The sequence below is a fragment of the Sylvia atricapilla genome, chromosome 3, assembly GCF_009819655.1.
Source record: "Sylvia atricapilla isolate bSylAtr1 chromosome 3, bSylAtr1.pri, whole genome shotgun sequence".
Lineage (NCBI taxonomy): Eukaryota > Metazoa > Chordata > Aves > Passeriformes > Sylviidae > Sylvia > Sylvia atricapilla.
The window spans coordinates 93042370-93058460 of NC_089142.1; the positions used below are offsets into that span (position 1 = coordinate 93042370).

The 16091-nt window shown below is 36.7% G+C and overlaps 1 protein-coding gene across 1 annotated transcript in view; it reads right to left on the reverse strand.

Moving 5' to 3' along the window:
* USH2A (usherin) overlaps nucleotides 1-16091 on the reverse strand; it is a 377078-nt gene that overhangs the window by 52523 nt on the left and 308464 nt on the right. The window contains exons 59-61 of the mRNA XM_066316187.1: nucleotides 11524-11682; nucleotides 10720-10882; nucleotides 4485-4839 (exon numbers count right to left, since the gene is read on the reverse strand). Of these exons, the coding sequence (XP_066172284.1) occupies nucleotides 4485-4839; nucleotides 10720-10882; nucleotides 11524-11682 (677 nt within the window). The remainder of the gene's footprint in view (nucleotides 1-4484; nucleotides 4840-10719; nucleotides 10883-11523; nucleotides 11683-16091) is intronic.

A 16091-nucleotide genomic window follows, 5' to 3' on the forward strand; every position in this document is an offset into this window, starting at 1 on the left:
GGTTACAGTCTTCATTACGTCTATGAGAAAGTTGCCATGTACAGCACTGCATGCTGCATTACTGAATAGTCTGTACAAGGAAGTTAATAACTATGTATCTCATTTCCAATGCTGCCAAATGTTCACAGTTCTATATGAGTTAACAGAAGTGAAGGACTACACATGAATGTATTATGTATTTTTAAACATAATTAATAGAAAGAAACTAACTCTGGATGCATGATTCAGATATCTGTAAAATCCTGCGTAGAAGGAATGAATATATGGCACTACTGGCCTCTCAAAAATATTTCTGATTTTTTTTTTTAATGTAGCATTTTTCAACAAGTAAACCATACTTAATATTCTGACTCAGTTTATTTGATATGTAAATTCTGTCTGCTCATAACAACACAATCATGTTAGCCCAAGCCTCATCCTCCTACCAGTCTTTATTACTGCTATTCTGCAATATGTCTACAGATTTCCCTGTCACAGCACCTGCCAAGAGAAGCTTGGCCAGTGCAGTTATATACCATCTCCCCAAATAATGCAAGGGAAGCTGCATCCAAACCAGAGGCTTTGCTGGGGCAATGATAGCAGCTAAGAGATGTGTTAATTTTTTTCACCCCAATCTGGCATGGTTGGGCCACAAAAATGCCTTAAAGGAGAAGTTTGGGCTGAGAGCTTCACATTGCGAAACACATTGTGAGAAGACCTGTGCACAGGTGCCGGATTTCCCAGGAATAATGCCTATTACACATATCCCTTGCTTCCTTTAACAAGCACAATGCACTTTGATCTACACTTGGCTGAGGTGAATTTAACACACTGAGTTCCTGATTCTACATAATAATAATAATTGAGGGGCACTGTGCATAGCAGGCAGTTTTCCTTTTTAACCCTCATCTCTGGATGCTTTTCTTTCTCCAACTGTTTTCTAATAGCTACATATTTTTTACGGTTTTTTACTCATCTTCCTGGCTTTGAATTCTCCTGCCCCCAATAAACAACCAAACACTTGATATAATTGTCACGGGAAAAACAACATTACACACCCACAAAGTGTCTATCAAGAAATGTCTAAACCTACCCACAATTCTACCTCAGAGCAACATTTGGAATACAGCAGTTAAAGAGCTGTGATGCTTTGATGACTTTTGGCAGGCACTCATTGGCTTTATAATGAAATCAGCTCTGGGTTCTGTGTTCACAAGCTTAAGTCCTAAGTTCACAAGAGTGAGAAGCTTGCTTTGACAATCTAGTCACTTTATGCAGATTTCTGTAAATGAACCTACTGCCAATCCATTCCCCTATAAACACATTTGTCTCATGTTAATGCTGTCGAGACACTAAATATGATTCCTGCTTTAGAGGGTTAAAATAAACTGCAAAGATATTGTGGGAGACACTTGTGCTGTTCTAACCAGTCTTGACTTGACTTTGCTCTGCAAATAAACCAGAATGTCAGTTTAACTTGCTGTCATCTAACATCTGTCACTATGCTCCTAGCCAAACAAGCTAAGGAAATGGGTGACACTGCTCTTTAACTGGGAAGCATCAAAATGGCTTACGTGTATGTCACTTGCTTCTAAAGGTGCAGGACACCCTCCTTTCATTTCAGGGGTAGCAGCTTTTGCTCTGAGAAATGACTTCTCATTTTTATCTCCACAGGCAGTGTAAAATTTCTAGGAGTCAGTGATAACCTTAAGGTACCAGAGAGCCATACCTTTGACATATTAACTCAAATACATGTTAATGGGGAGTAAATAGCTGAATTTGGGGAAGGTATTGTGGACAGGTCTGTTAAATTGTTTGAAAACCCAGAAGATGCTTCTCATTTGGCTCTGAAATGGATGGAAATGAAGCTGTCATATAAGAACAGTCTGCAGGAACATTAGCAAAAACTTAGTTTGTATCCTGCAGTGTCATAAGGATTGTATTTCTCCTCTAAGTTTGGGTCAAGCTTTATGTTCCAGGGCAGGAAACCAGGGTGCAACTGACAAGCGCAAGGGTGGGATCAGCCACTGTGATTCCAGCACTGCCTTTTTTTTTTTTTTTTTTCTGGAATAATCTAATGGGATAAGAATGGAGTCTAACAGATTAAATAAAGGACCAAACTCATTGCTTTCTTAATACTTTAAGTCTTACTTGTAACATGGAAGCTTGTGAGAGAGAATGACTAATGGCATATCCCACGAGGGAGCTCCAATAGAGATGCTTTAGGAGATTAAATGATTTAGCCTAGTACCCATGAAGGCTATCTTTTAAAGGGGCAGAAGTTTAATCATTGGAATTCTAGTTCTTTCAATAAAGTTACATTTTAATTAAAGTATCTCATTCACAAAGCTAAAGTTAAGGGTATATCAGCAATTTCATGATAAAATTCTATTTTTAAGCATTTATAACTTTGAAAGTTGGTGTCCAGGTTTTTGCCTGCTGGGATAATTGACCTAACCTCCTGCAGCTATCTTTGATAACAGGACTCCGTGCACTTTATGTCAATATCTTTGATTCAAACCTTTAGCTGGTCTGCTATATTCAGAAGAGGTAGGATTCAGATCTCAGGTCCTTGGTTTAAATCAGCAACGATTCTACTTCAGCAACAATTCTACTCAGTTAATGCAGCTGCAACAGCTTACAGTGCAACTGATGGAGGAGATGGAGGAGATGTGCAAAAAGGGTAGTATAATATTTTGAATAAAAATGGGTAGCAAATACCATAATTGACCCATGTTCAAGACAAAGGACGGTAGAAAAACCATGCAAGCCAGCTTTGCTGCGATGCTACTAGAACAGCTATACATATGCTGCCAGAGTGTCATTTTGATTCAGGATAGTGTTTGGGAAAAATAAAGGATTTTGGAGCCAGGAAAATACTAATTCAGTAAGTAATAGCTTGTTAATCTAAAAGGCTTTTAACTGATGCTGCTAAAGAAACACACTGTAGCAACATTATTTAAAATACCATTTTGGTAGGTTTTATTGCCCACAGTACAACCATCTTGGACATTTTCTGTTGTTGTTGGCATGCTTAGAAGACAGTGCATTGCATGACCAGCCAGGTCAATTCTGATGCTCAGCAACACATTGCACGCTGCTGAACAGAGTAGTAGGAGAAGTGCTGGCTTTTCATTGCTTTTGAAATCTTATGTGCATCATCACAGTTATGATGGTGGTAATTTTTCTTAAAAGAAATTAAGGGAGATAAGTACCAAAATGCCACTGAACTTGATAATCCCAATCTACGTTTTTAAACCTGGCATGCTGTGCAATGTGAATGCAACTGCTTCAGAAAGCAAAAGTATATATCATTTCTATAACTCAGTTCAGGATCTGTTATCCTTTTCAAAAAAAAAAATGTATTACAAACTTAATCTATTTAGGAAGCTAGACACAAAACTGCTCTGAAACCCTATGATCAAGGATATGTAATATTACCAAGATGGAAACTTCTTCCATCGTGTCATGTAGAGATTTATCTGAGGAAATTACTCAAAGGTTACTACCAGGGATTCCAGGGAAAGCTTTTTAGGATCCTACTTGGATTGTCAACCACATACTTCAAAACTGGGATAATAAAGAATTTCAGGGATTTCTGGTGTTATTCAATACTAACATGGACTATGAAGATAATTTAGGGAATATTCTAGGTTTATGAACATGAGGGGGTACTGCTGATGAAATCAAACTTTATTACAACCTTCTTAAACTTTTAAAATTTATTTTCAGAAGAAAACCTAGTACATCAGCTGTCCTAATATACAACAGTTCAGTCCAACTATCTACAAGCCATCTTGCTATAGAAAGACTAGAATGCAATATATAGGGGCTAGGATCAGTGGTAAATGCACAAACACAACCATTTCTGTCACTGGTTTACACAATGTTGTTAGTCAGTTGACAAAACAATGCCCTTTCCCAAATCTATTCCTTCACACACTGAACAGAAACAGGAAAAGAAAGGACAAGACAGATCAGCAGTGCAAAGTAACATTCTAATATAAGTCCGTGAATTGGAAATAAAAGTGGAACTGCTTTTATTACTGATGACTTATGAGTTGAACATGCAAATGGCTTGCATATATGAAATATATAATTACTAATTAATTCATTCACTTTATGATTCCAAATGAAATAAAAAATAGAATTCTATACAAGGAGGAGTGATATTGCTCTGTGCAGATCCTGTGAAACTATTTTGTCAGTCAGACAAAAAGCTCACGACAGTATTTTCAGAGCAAGGCTGAAAAATGCATGTGCTTAATTCCTTCAGACATGACATATCCATGCTTTTGAGTAATCTGCTTGCCTCTACCAGAAATCCAATATTAACATGAAATGTTTCAGTCTGCATTGGGCCAAACACAAAACTTAAACCAACAAAATGACAGTTAATTGGAAACCCCACTTTTCTAACTAGTATTATGCGAGATTTTAATATACAACAGAGATCAAAGCAGAGTAAAAACGTCCTAAAACTGGTTTTGTGCTCCAGTTCTTACCATCACGGTGAGTGCTGTGACAGCTGGGGTGCTGAAGGTCGGGTCGCTGTGTTTTTCTTGGTAGACCACTCGGTACAGAGATATGACACCATTGGGGGAGACCGGCTGGCTCCAGTTCAGCTGCACCGAGTACGCGCCTGTGGCTTGTGCCCAAGGGGCTCCCATGCCCCACGGGGAAGCCTCCAGGGTCTGGGTTGAAGCCCACAGGCTGTCCACAGACCCCACGGAATTTTGAGATCTGGCACGATATTCATAGAGAGTGAAAGGCTGGAGAGCATCGGACGCGTCGATGAATTCCAAAGGTCCTTCAGTCCAGATGAACAAAAGCAGCTCTTCTTGACTGCCCACAGGACGTCTGGAATGAAATCAAAAACAGTGCGTTTAAAATAGAAAATAGCTTCAGCAGTCCCATAATAGTTGATCCTAAAGTTTCAAGTTCAACTTGTATCTCAGAAAAATACAGAAATTATTTTGCATTACCGTACACACACACTAGGAAATGACTACCTATCTTTTCATCTTAAAAGCATTTCCCTGAACTTGTGTTAGATGCTGAGTAGTGAAGAAGAGATTTTTGAGGCAATCAATTAATCTCCTTTATCTAGAAGAATACTGTAAAGCATGGGAAACAAGTGTGCTGCCACGGTCCAGGGCAGCAGAGCAGCAACACAACAGCATGTTGTCCTTGTAGAATAGAAGGCACCACAAATGAGACTTTCAGAACTTAGAACATGAAATTTTAAATGTATCTGTAGTTGCTAAGCAATGGCTTGAATTGCAATATGGGTGCAAGTTTTCAGCATTTCTGAAAATCAATCAATTTACAGAGGTACTCACCTCAAATCCCTCATTTATGGAAAACTTGTGAGTAATTTACTAAAATGTTACCTGGTGAATAATGGATAAATATTCTATCATGCCCTCAAAACTAAAGCTGTGCACTTTCAAAATCTGTTTTGCTCACACTAAATATCCCATTTTTTCTTGCAAATTGAATAAGTAGTCCCTTGTGCATAAACTTAGCTGAATTTGCAGCTCCACCACCAAACCTCATTAAAATATCACACATAGTGTTTTCTGTAAAACGACATATTCTTTCCAACACTATTTTTGTTTAAAAATGCAAACCTAAAATATATGAAGAAAAATTAACTTTATTGGTTTTTGGCACAATGGGTTTTTCTTTTTGTACATATATATATATATATTTATGTATACACAGACACACGCTTATCTATACATACATATGTATATATATAGCATTACTACTGCAGATATGCTTGCCTTGGACCTGGTGATATTCTGAATACCAGAGATTACAGATGATCCTCAGCCCATTTGTAATATGGCTCCTTCTTCCATATAATTTACAACAGTTTTAATAAGCTGAGCACTCATCTTCAAAACAGAGTTATCAAATCAATTCTTTTACTTGGCATAAAAATGTTTGTGTGAAATTAAGTTGGTTACATTTAAACACTGTGATAAATCTCAGTGATGGTTGGGCTGTACTGCATATGAATTTAAGTATTTCCCCTACTCTTCACAGGAACCTTGGCTTTTGCAGAATATAAAAGCACTTTCACCCTCCATGCCAACAACAAAAATCCAAATTACATTATCTGCCACTTTTATTGCAAGTAGGGCAAATTTGCAGAAGTAAAATTGGTTTTTCTGGCTAATGGGTGTCATCATCACTACACACACACACAGAAGCTGAAGAACATTTCTTTGGAAAGAGACAATCTGTGTTTCAAAGAATGCTGTTGGATTTTATCTTGTTAGGTCAGACCAGGAATTAATTTAAAAAAATATTGATTTTTTTAAAACTGATAATCTTAGCTCCTTGTAATAATATATTCCCAGGTATTAACATGCAAATATGAAGAACATAATAAATGCAAGTGTGTACACAGTTGTTTATTCATGCTTTGTGTATATGCATATATAAGGCAGGAATGAAAACATTATTTTCTCATATGAAACTTGGTAAGTTTTGCTAAATTCTGAGATAAGCAGATAATACAGACACTGTTTAGTTTACAAAGGTTAAAGTGTGATTTTTTTTTTCTTTTAAAGAAGAGTTTTGAGGTACAATATCTCTATCATAGTGAAATAGGCAAATTGTAAGATATGTTGATACTGAGGGTTGGTTGGCAGAACTGGGAAAAGACTGTCAAGTAGAAGAAGTAGGAAAGACTCCCTAGAAATTCTCAGTCTCTCTGTAAAAGTCAGGGTCCAAAATTTCCCATTGTCTCCAAAATGCCAGCAACAATTTTATATACAATTGCCCATGCTCCGTTATAATGGCAAGTTAAGCCTCCTGCAGAACTCTCCCTCAGATGCTGTTCACTGATGTAATGCAAGACATGTAATTTTGAAAGGTGAATCATTACTATGTCTTTCTCCTGCACTTAAAAATATCATCTTTTCTCTGTGTACCCAAAAAACATGTATAAAAAAAATCTCTGTAAATAAGGGAAAAGAGAGTACATTTTAATGCAAGAAAGTCACATTTAATGTGTCTTTCTGACCAAACAGTATGGGACTCAAATGAATACATAAATTTATGTTTTATAAATATTCTAAACTCTGTGATAAACAGTTTTTTCACACTGAATGATCAAATATGCCACCAACTGTAAGCTGATTCCCAGGCAAAGCTGTACAATGTAGCCTGGTTAAGTATTTAGATCTTATTACTGCTGAATATTTAATGAATGAAACTTATGGTTAGGTAAATGGTTCCATCTGTAGTGCTAAAACCCAGAATATCTTCATGTATGAATAAACTTTGAACAGAAGTGGTTGAACAATCTGTAATCATTTCAATCGTCTTAAGATTTAAGATTCAGCTGCTCATTTAACTGGAAGTATTTCTTGTGTACAATGAGCTGCAAAGGAGAATAACATTTCCAAGAGCTGGAAGCCGTCTCTGAATCTGCATTGTCTGATTTGCTGCTTACATTCATTTCAAAGATATTCAGATGGTTATTTTTATAAGGGCAAATTCTCCCTGCCCCAGTGCCAATATGAGGCAAATGACATAAGGAGGAGGATATAATCTCCTTTGTGACAAATAACTCCAGAGCTCTGCTGCAGCAATGCCGGCTGCAGCGTTCGCCCCTCGGCTTCCCTGTGTGTGTGGCGGCGGCGGATCCCCGAGGTCTCGAGGGTCAAACCTTAAATTTTCCTCACAAGTTTACCTTTCACCATACAACTGAATCGCATGTTTTAGCAGTGTGTCTGCTTCCCTTACCAGAGTGGTAGTGAGTTACTTTTAGGAACACTGAGAAATCTTGGGGTAAAATTCAAACTGTCATGCTGTCAAATGTGGGGGGAACAATGCACCATTAGCAGTGCTCCCCCTCTGCAGTTTACCCTTTAATTAAACAGAGAAACCTCACTTTACATTTGTATTCAACAAATCTGCACTAATGTAGCTTTCGTGATATGGGAATTTTTTTTTAAAACATGAGTTCTGATGCAAAAAGAAAAAAAAAGAACAGAAGAAACTTGAAGTTACTCTATGTATTATACTAGTTTAGGTTGGGTATCAGATCAGTTACAGGTAAAAATAAAAGCCTTCAGGAATTCTTGTATTCAATGACATAACCATCCATAGGGATTCCTACATTAAGCCATCCAGTAGCATATGTTCCTCAGAAGCTGTCTTGCATACAACTCATGGTTAAGGGTATACAGTTAAGCAATGAATTAATCATAAAGAGTCAGTCTGGAAGCCTCTCCACTGCAAGTCATGACAGCCATTGAGACGTGTCTTCTGTCTTATATTGCCTCTTGATTTTTCTGCTACATTTTCACCAACAGGACTGCTCAGCTAACATTTCAATTTCACAAATATATACTAAATAATATAATCTTATTGGGCAAGACATAGACAGTTTGACAGAAAAATTCAGACACTCACTTAAGGAAGTTACCAACCAAAATACTTCTAATTTTACAGGCAATATGTCTGTAAGGGAATCTCATGTGCCTCCTACACAGTGCATCTGGTTAATCAATCGAGAGCAGTTCCATTAGCTCATGTGACCTATTACTTTACTAAAATGCAGCAACAAATATATATCATCTATTTTCATAATATTATTTCTTTCAGAGTAGCAACTTCTGTGGTTGGCAGAGCCATGTTATGTCATGATGAATGGGAAGAGAGCTAGATTAAATAATTATCTCATGAACCAGATCTTTTCTCATTCACAAGCTCTTCTAAATAGTGGTCTTTGCTAGAAAATTTTAAAAGCCTCAGATCTGTGTTTAAAGCTGCTTTTTGAATTAAATATATATAAATATATATATATATCTCACCATCTCCTTTATCATAAAATACCATTTTAATTTTTTGGTTTCTAGCAAAATGGCTGCAAACTTGGGAGTAGTTTTATGATGCTAGAGGAAAGCACGAGTCCTGCCACTCTAATGCAGAGATCTGTACACACACTAGGCCCCCAAGCATTCCAGGTTTTGACTTAAATGAATTTATTTTGGTGGTGATGCAGTAAGGAAGAGGCACATACTGAAGAAGAAATTACATTCCATAACCTCCCATAGAAATACTGCAGTCTTGCTGCTATAACAATGTAAGGCCATGTGTGGCTACAAAATGAAAAAGAACTATGTGCTTACATCCCATTTCTGATTTTTTTGCAGCTATCTGAGAAAGATTTGATATTGTTGTTGTCTAAGCACATTTAAACTTCAGCTGAAATAACTGCCAAGTGATTCATGCCTATGTAGGTGAATATACCGATTGTATCTGGAGCCCCAGTGCGCCATTTTCATTTCACTTTAAATAAAAAACAAAATGTATCTATGTCAGTCAGTGCCCTTCTGCTGTACTCAGAGGTATCAAACAGGCTACAATTATGATTGTGAAGTGATTGTGTCACATTGGAGGAAGGTTTATTGCTTTTGAGTCTGCTAGGCAGTAACACATTCTGTTTCATATTACTCTTTATATCATTGTTTGGCTGTGACTAGAATAATCAAATGCCATCAAATGCTGTCAAATTCAATTTACAGTATTTTTCACTGAAGCAGGCTTTCTGCATTATATTTCCTGTTTTCCCTTTCTATGGTTGCCATGGAATAGCAGGGGTAATCATCAGCTTTATTTACAAAACCAACAGAGTGAAGACATGTCTTGGGCTATAACATACACTTTATTCCTCTTTATGCAGGGGAGGGACTTGGCTTTTTTGATCAGACAATTAAAAAAAGGCAAACAAAAGGGTATTTCAAGACAGCAGGAATTTTTAGAGACCGCTAATATCTTTAAGGCAAAAGTGAATTTGTATTAATTGTTACTGAGGATTCCAAAAGGTAATTGGATTTTTCATTTTTTCAGTCACACCTTTAATACAATAAAAAGTCCCAAACTCTTTGTGGGAGGCTAGAATCAGCCCAGCATGTATTTGCCACGCATACTTAAGAGTTGGAAAACCCAGGAACTTCAGAGTTTAAATCCCTATCAAATATATAGTTTGAGTTTTATATTCTCTGACTTCTGAAGCCATTCAAGAAGGTTGCTTCAGCAAGGTTTTAACAAAGGGTCAACAGGAACAGCAGAAATTGGTGCTCTGCTAGTTTAATGCTGCCCTAAACACAGCTATCCGTACAGGAAAATCCTCACACAGGGCTTAGGAAACTCCTGATAGGAAGTGAGAATGCATCAGTCAACAATCTACACTGGGCAGATGAATACAAAAACCAAGATACATAAACAGATGCACTGTAATGACTGTCCAGATTGCTTACTTAGGAACATAAATTATCTTGGAAAATAGATCTGGTTTAGGAACCTAGATACCTTTTTCTGCTTTTAAAAGTCTCAGTATTGCTGAATTACTCCTGTTTCCATTACAGAATTCTCAACTGTCTATCAGAGAATACTGAAGTTGGTACCAAGTGGTCAGGGTAAGCACACTACATGTATCTATCCCACAAACTTTTTCAAAGATTTTTTGTTCCCTTGAAGGTTTAAAACGTAGTTTCACATGCTTTTTGTAATTTGTATTTCAGGAAGATGATTCTTGCTTGAGTTCATATTCTCAACATGGCCATCCATAGATCAGCTTCTTACCTTAGCATTTGAAAGGTAATATATATTTTTTCATGTACTGCTACACCTTTTTTCACGTCTGAAGAAATCAAGGAATGAAGAAGGGAACCACTAAGTAGGACAAAGAATCTAAGGTTAAAGAGCATTTACCTGTAGATAAAGTAGTTAGTAATAATGCCATTTGGTTTCCTGGGTGGTGCCCACTTCACTTCTATGAGTGCAGGTCCAATTGCTTTAACAACAGGCGGGCTCAGTTCTCTGGGAGCTGCTTCAGCAGTTCTTGAATATGTTTGACCACCCACTCCACACCCACCTACAAAAACAGAAGTTTATGTAGGGATAAGAGCTTTTTCCTCAACAAAAAGATACATTAAAAGCAAATGAATGTCAAGTAAAGGTGGAAATGGTGTCTTCATTTCACCTCATTTCATTGTTAAATACTCACATAAATTACCACAACTCTACCAATGAATTACTCCTGATTTTCAGCAGTGGGAGTGAGAGGCAAATTGGTTCAAAATTAGCACTTTAGAAATATTTGTTTCAATAGGATTTTGAAAATTTCCATTAAAGTCAGGATACTTCCAAATTTTGGGCTCTTCTCTCCTGTCTTTATGATCATCACTTCTTGTTGGTGAGTAGTTACAGAACTGATTCAGCTCTGTACATCCATTTTCAAAGATCTTTAAGCTGCTTGTGAAGAGCTTTTAATAAAGTGGCACATATGACCTAAAATACATACTTAAAACCTCCATTTAATATATTCATAATATATGGAGAAATACATACATGACACATGGAAAAATATTTAATACTTCATCTAACGCTAGGCTTTTTTTTTTTACCAGGTAAACATTTGACTCCAATGTAAAAGAATTTCATCTGTTTTGCAGAGTTGAATCTACCTGGAAAATCCCTTCCAGTCACATAGATGAATGTTTTAAATTGCCTTACCACTCTGGCATGCTTGTATTCTTATCTCATACAGGGTGTAGGGATCCAGGCCATCGACAAAGGCAAAATGTGCTTGTCCTACTGGTTTCACCAGCAGAGTGGGACTGCTGGCGTTTAGTAGGATGTTGTATTCCAAAGGCACATTGACAATGAATATCCCTGTTGTGAAACAAAGAGGAACCAGTGATTATCTGAAACACTAACAACAGTGCAGGACAACTTCAAAGAGCCATTCATCACATCCAATTTTAAATGTAAGCCTCCTCTGGAGGTTTTCCCTACTGCCTCTTTTGAAAACTACAATCATTTAAATATAAACTGAAAGAGATCCATCTGCAGATTATAAGTGGAAGACAGACATTATGGTTCTTAGGTAAGAATCAAAATTCAATTCAGTCAATGCCTGTTTTGCAATTGCCACTTCTGGGAAGACTGACCTTATGACTTGGAACCAGGCAGCTTTTATGTATTTTGGAGGAGTAACAGCTACTAACCACTGCTGTTTGAATAGTCATATGATCAAACAAGTGAATTGCAACCATTCAGCAAATTATGCCTTTTTAGCCCAACTGCACTAGCTGAGTGTAGGTTCTTAGCCAGCTTCAGGAGTACAATACAATAGCTTGAGCCAAGAAACATATAATTTTAAATGATGTAAAAGCAAACTGTTCGGTTTTTGTTTCAAAAACCTCTCATTTTTTAGTATTTGAATTCAGACATTTTCTACATTCAACCTATTCCCATGCTGTCAGCCCTTAATTTTCTAGTTTTCTTGAGAAGCTGAAAAACTCAGTTCCTTCAGAAGAACAAGCTCAGCCATATACCATCCCTTTACAACAATAGGCAGATGTTCCTGGATATTCTCTTTTCTTCTTCCACATGGTGTTTCTAAGGGTTTTGGTTGATTGGTTGGTGGTTTTGTCTGGTTTTTGGTTTCCTTGGGTGGTATTATTAATTAGGAAATGGGCTGTAGGCCTTTTTTGTCCACTGCAGACTAGTCTGTGCAGATAGCAGCAATTTCATGAAACCAAGAGAACAACCAAAGAAGAGTTTGTATTAAGTGTGTTTCCTTCATTCTGCAGTCACATAAGGAACAGCCTTAAGAAAGGACAAAGTACAGACTAGACAAGGTTCCTTTCTGAGATGAGTCAAGATATATCTGATTAGTAAAAGCACATTTCTCTTTCAACACAACACCTACTTTAGATGTCACGGAGATGTCTTTGTGACTGCAACAAGGACCAGATGCCTGTGAGCTAGTTCTGAGACTTGTCCAGACCTTGAGAATCATTCCATTTGTAACTCTGGAAAACAACTCAGCTTTTCTTCCTAATTACAATTTTGGTCCTTTTCTGATAAAGCATCTATGTTGATACTATTACCCTGAAGCTACAAAGAGCATTTTTTCCACTGTTTTGCATCTGCTAGATGGGATTTTAGCTAGGTATGTATGTGTGTATATATATATATATAACTACAAATAAAAGTTTGCAAGAAATAGGAGATTTCAAGTTTAGTTGTGGTACTATGAACAACTGATGTACTTTGAAAGATCAGAAAAATCTTTGAAACACCATGTTTTTACAATTCTCATAAGAAAAAGAGAATATAAAAATCCCAAAGAAATAACTGCCTGACTAGATGCTAGACAAAGAAAATGCCATTACACTAAAAAGCAGAAAAATAGCCCTGAAGTAGAGGCATGACTTCAATCTTATTCAACTGCTCAGCTTACAGGAAGAACAAAGATGTTAGGAGTTGTTGGAAGAGGTGAAGGGAGAAGGAGACAAAACCTGCAAAAATTCCTCTGTAAAATTTTCCTTCTTTAGTGTAAAAGTTACAAGAAAAATACCAAGACCTAATTATTAAGAACGGAATTACAGAAATACAACTTTTTAAATCAAGGATGATGTTACAGAGTAAACCTCTGAGAGGTGATCTTGAGGTAGATTGGTTTTGCATCAAAGAAAATTATTTTTTGCCTGATATATGAAAGATGAAATGTTCTAGAAAGTGCAGCGTAAAATTTTGCCAATAATTAAAAATATATTGCTAAAGAGAAATAATTATTATTACTACTACTAGTAGTATTTCCACCCTATAATTGGAGGGTCTGTAAAGAATACAACAGAATATGTGCAAGAATCTGAAATGGTACAGAGCACACCAACAGAAACCTTTATTTAATCTCCTAGTTAAGGTCCCCTTCTTTTCCAGTCCTGAAAATTGACCAGATATTTCAGCCAAAAAAATCCCTTCCTTTATGAGAGTGATATAATTCTTTTTTTTTTTTTTTTTTTTTTTTTTTTTTTTCATCTGATCAGTGCATTAGTTCTAGGCAAAAAAATCACCAGAAACCTTTGAAATTGAAACTCTTTAGAACACTTTATTTCCCAAGGAAGATGAAATACAAACAAAGACAGCTGAATCCAGCCGTCAGTATGCGGCAAAGGACACCTATTTCAAAGTAAATAACCTATCCAACAACACTGGACAGTGTTCACTCCATATCAGAAATTATTTTAAAAAAACACTATCTCACACCTGAAACACCAAATCTTAAAATTCTGCTAAAAGTTGCACTATATTAGGCATGATACCAATAATAAACATGCTCAGGAGAAAAAATACTCTCAAGAAGTGAAAATGAAATTGTAAATAAAATCACATATGCATCCTGAAAAATTCGAATGCCCAGTGGAATCCTTTTACACTTTGATCAAATTCATTGACTATGAAGATCAAAGGATTCCTTCCTAATAAGAAAAATTATAATATATACTCTTACAACACAGAAACTTGTAAAAAACCCCTTTCTTTCAGAACAGCCTTCAGCATCTGCAGCCAGTCTGAAACCACTGCCTTGTGTGTTCTGATGACTGAAGGAAATGAAATAGGCATATTTGTTAAAGTCATCTGGGAAACCACACGACTTGGTTAGTTCCAGAGTTCATAAATTTATGTCACAATAAAAGGAACCGTAAAAGCACAAGTGAACCAATTTACCCTAAATGCAAATGGCAGTTTTGTTATTTGGTGTCAAAGTTACCATGAGCACAATGACAACCTGCCATAACACATTTTCATGTTCACTAAAGAACAAGGATTTAGTTGGTTAATATTCCCAGCAATACTCTTTTTCATAATTTACAACAACTAGATGCTGATAGGTTATTTAACATTTATGAAGTTAAGATGTAATCAGAAAACCCCTGATTATCTTTACAAATAAAAAAGTTAAATTATTCCCGTTTTTTTTTTTCTCTGTGACTTCATTTCACAGCAGGTGCACATTTTGCAATGGGATAAATCAATCAAATGAAACCCTGGGTTTTTGTGGGCATATTTGGATAACATTTAATGAACATTTCTGTGCAAAACTCTGCAAATTAGGTTTGACGGCTCCATGTACTTCAAAACTAGTCTAGGTCAAAAGTAGAATTTGCAGCACAAGATGCTTAAAACTGGGGGTAAAAAGCCACAGACTTACAGACTAGTCACCCAGGATCTGTTTGAAGTTAACTGCTGAAAAATTGTTTAGTATGATGTGAGATCCAATCACAATTAAAGCAAAATACTTAAACTTCTTCACTTACAGGAAACAAATACTGAAACAGGAACATCATGTCTTTTAAAGTTTTATTTTGATATTTAAAATCAAAACCAAAACAATCTATTTGTCTTCCTGAGAGTAACTATTTACATTATGCTTCAAGCATCCAGATGTCTCAATCTGGTTGCATCAAATATTCCCACCAAGACTCTGGCAACAGTAACAGCTGGAGATACTGACAGTTTGGAAGATACAGAACTTTGGATATTGAGCTTGAAAAGCTTGTCCTACAGTGAGGTGGAGCAAACAATAATTTACTCAAAAAAAACCCCCAGAAATGAGAGAATGTGACATTGGCTTATCAAACGTCCCACTTGCTAGTCCACAAGAAACTAGGTTGGTTGGGGAAGCTGTGATAAATACATGGTATTCAAATACCGTGTTTGATCCCAAGAAGAATAAAGTAAGAATCCAGATTTTAAACAGCTGTCATTCTAACTGTTGCAGCAGCTCTCTTTTTGAGGGTAAAAATGAGCCAAGGCACAGACTTCTAGTTCAGCACAGCATAAAAAGGGTCCTAGTTTATTCCTGTTCACAGCTCAGTAATCTTAACTCCAGTTTATTCACTGACTCTGGCTGCAGCAAGCTCCTACTGTGCGTTTCCCTTGCAGTTTCTGACTGCTGGTTATTTCCTGCTAAACTATGACTGCATGGATTAGTTTGCAGACTCTGACTGCAGGCTTTTACCCAGCTAGACTATGACTGCTGTTATAGTCGGCTTTCAAGTTACCACCAGCAACAACTGAAGGCACCCAGAAGAATCAGGTCCCCAGTGAGGTCCAGTGGGGTTCTCAATGAGCTGGAAGGCAGGATGGCTACCTACCTACCTATCAATAGCATTTATGGATATACCTTGGGGAAAATACGTGCTGGAGATTTTTTTTTTTCATTCGGCTCTTCTGCCTCTAATAGTTGTTCTAAAATAATTGTAACATATCCTTCCATAGCATAGCAG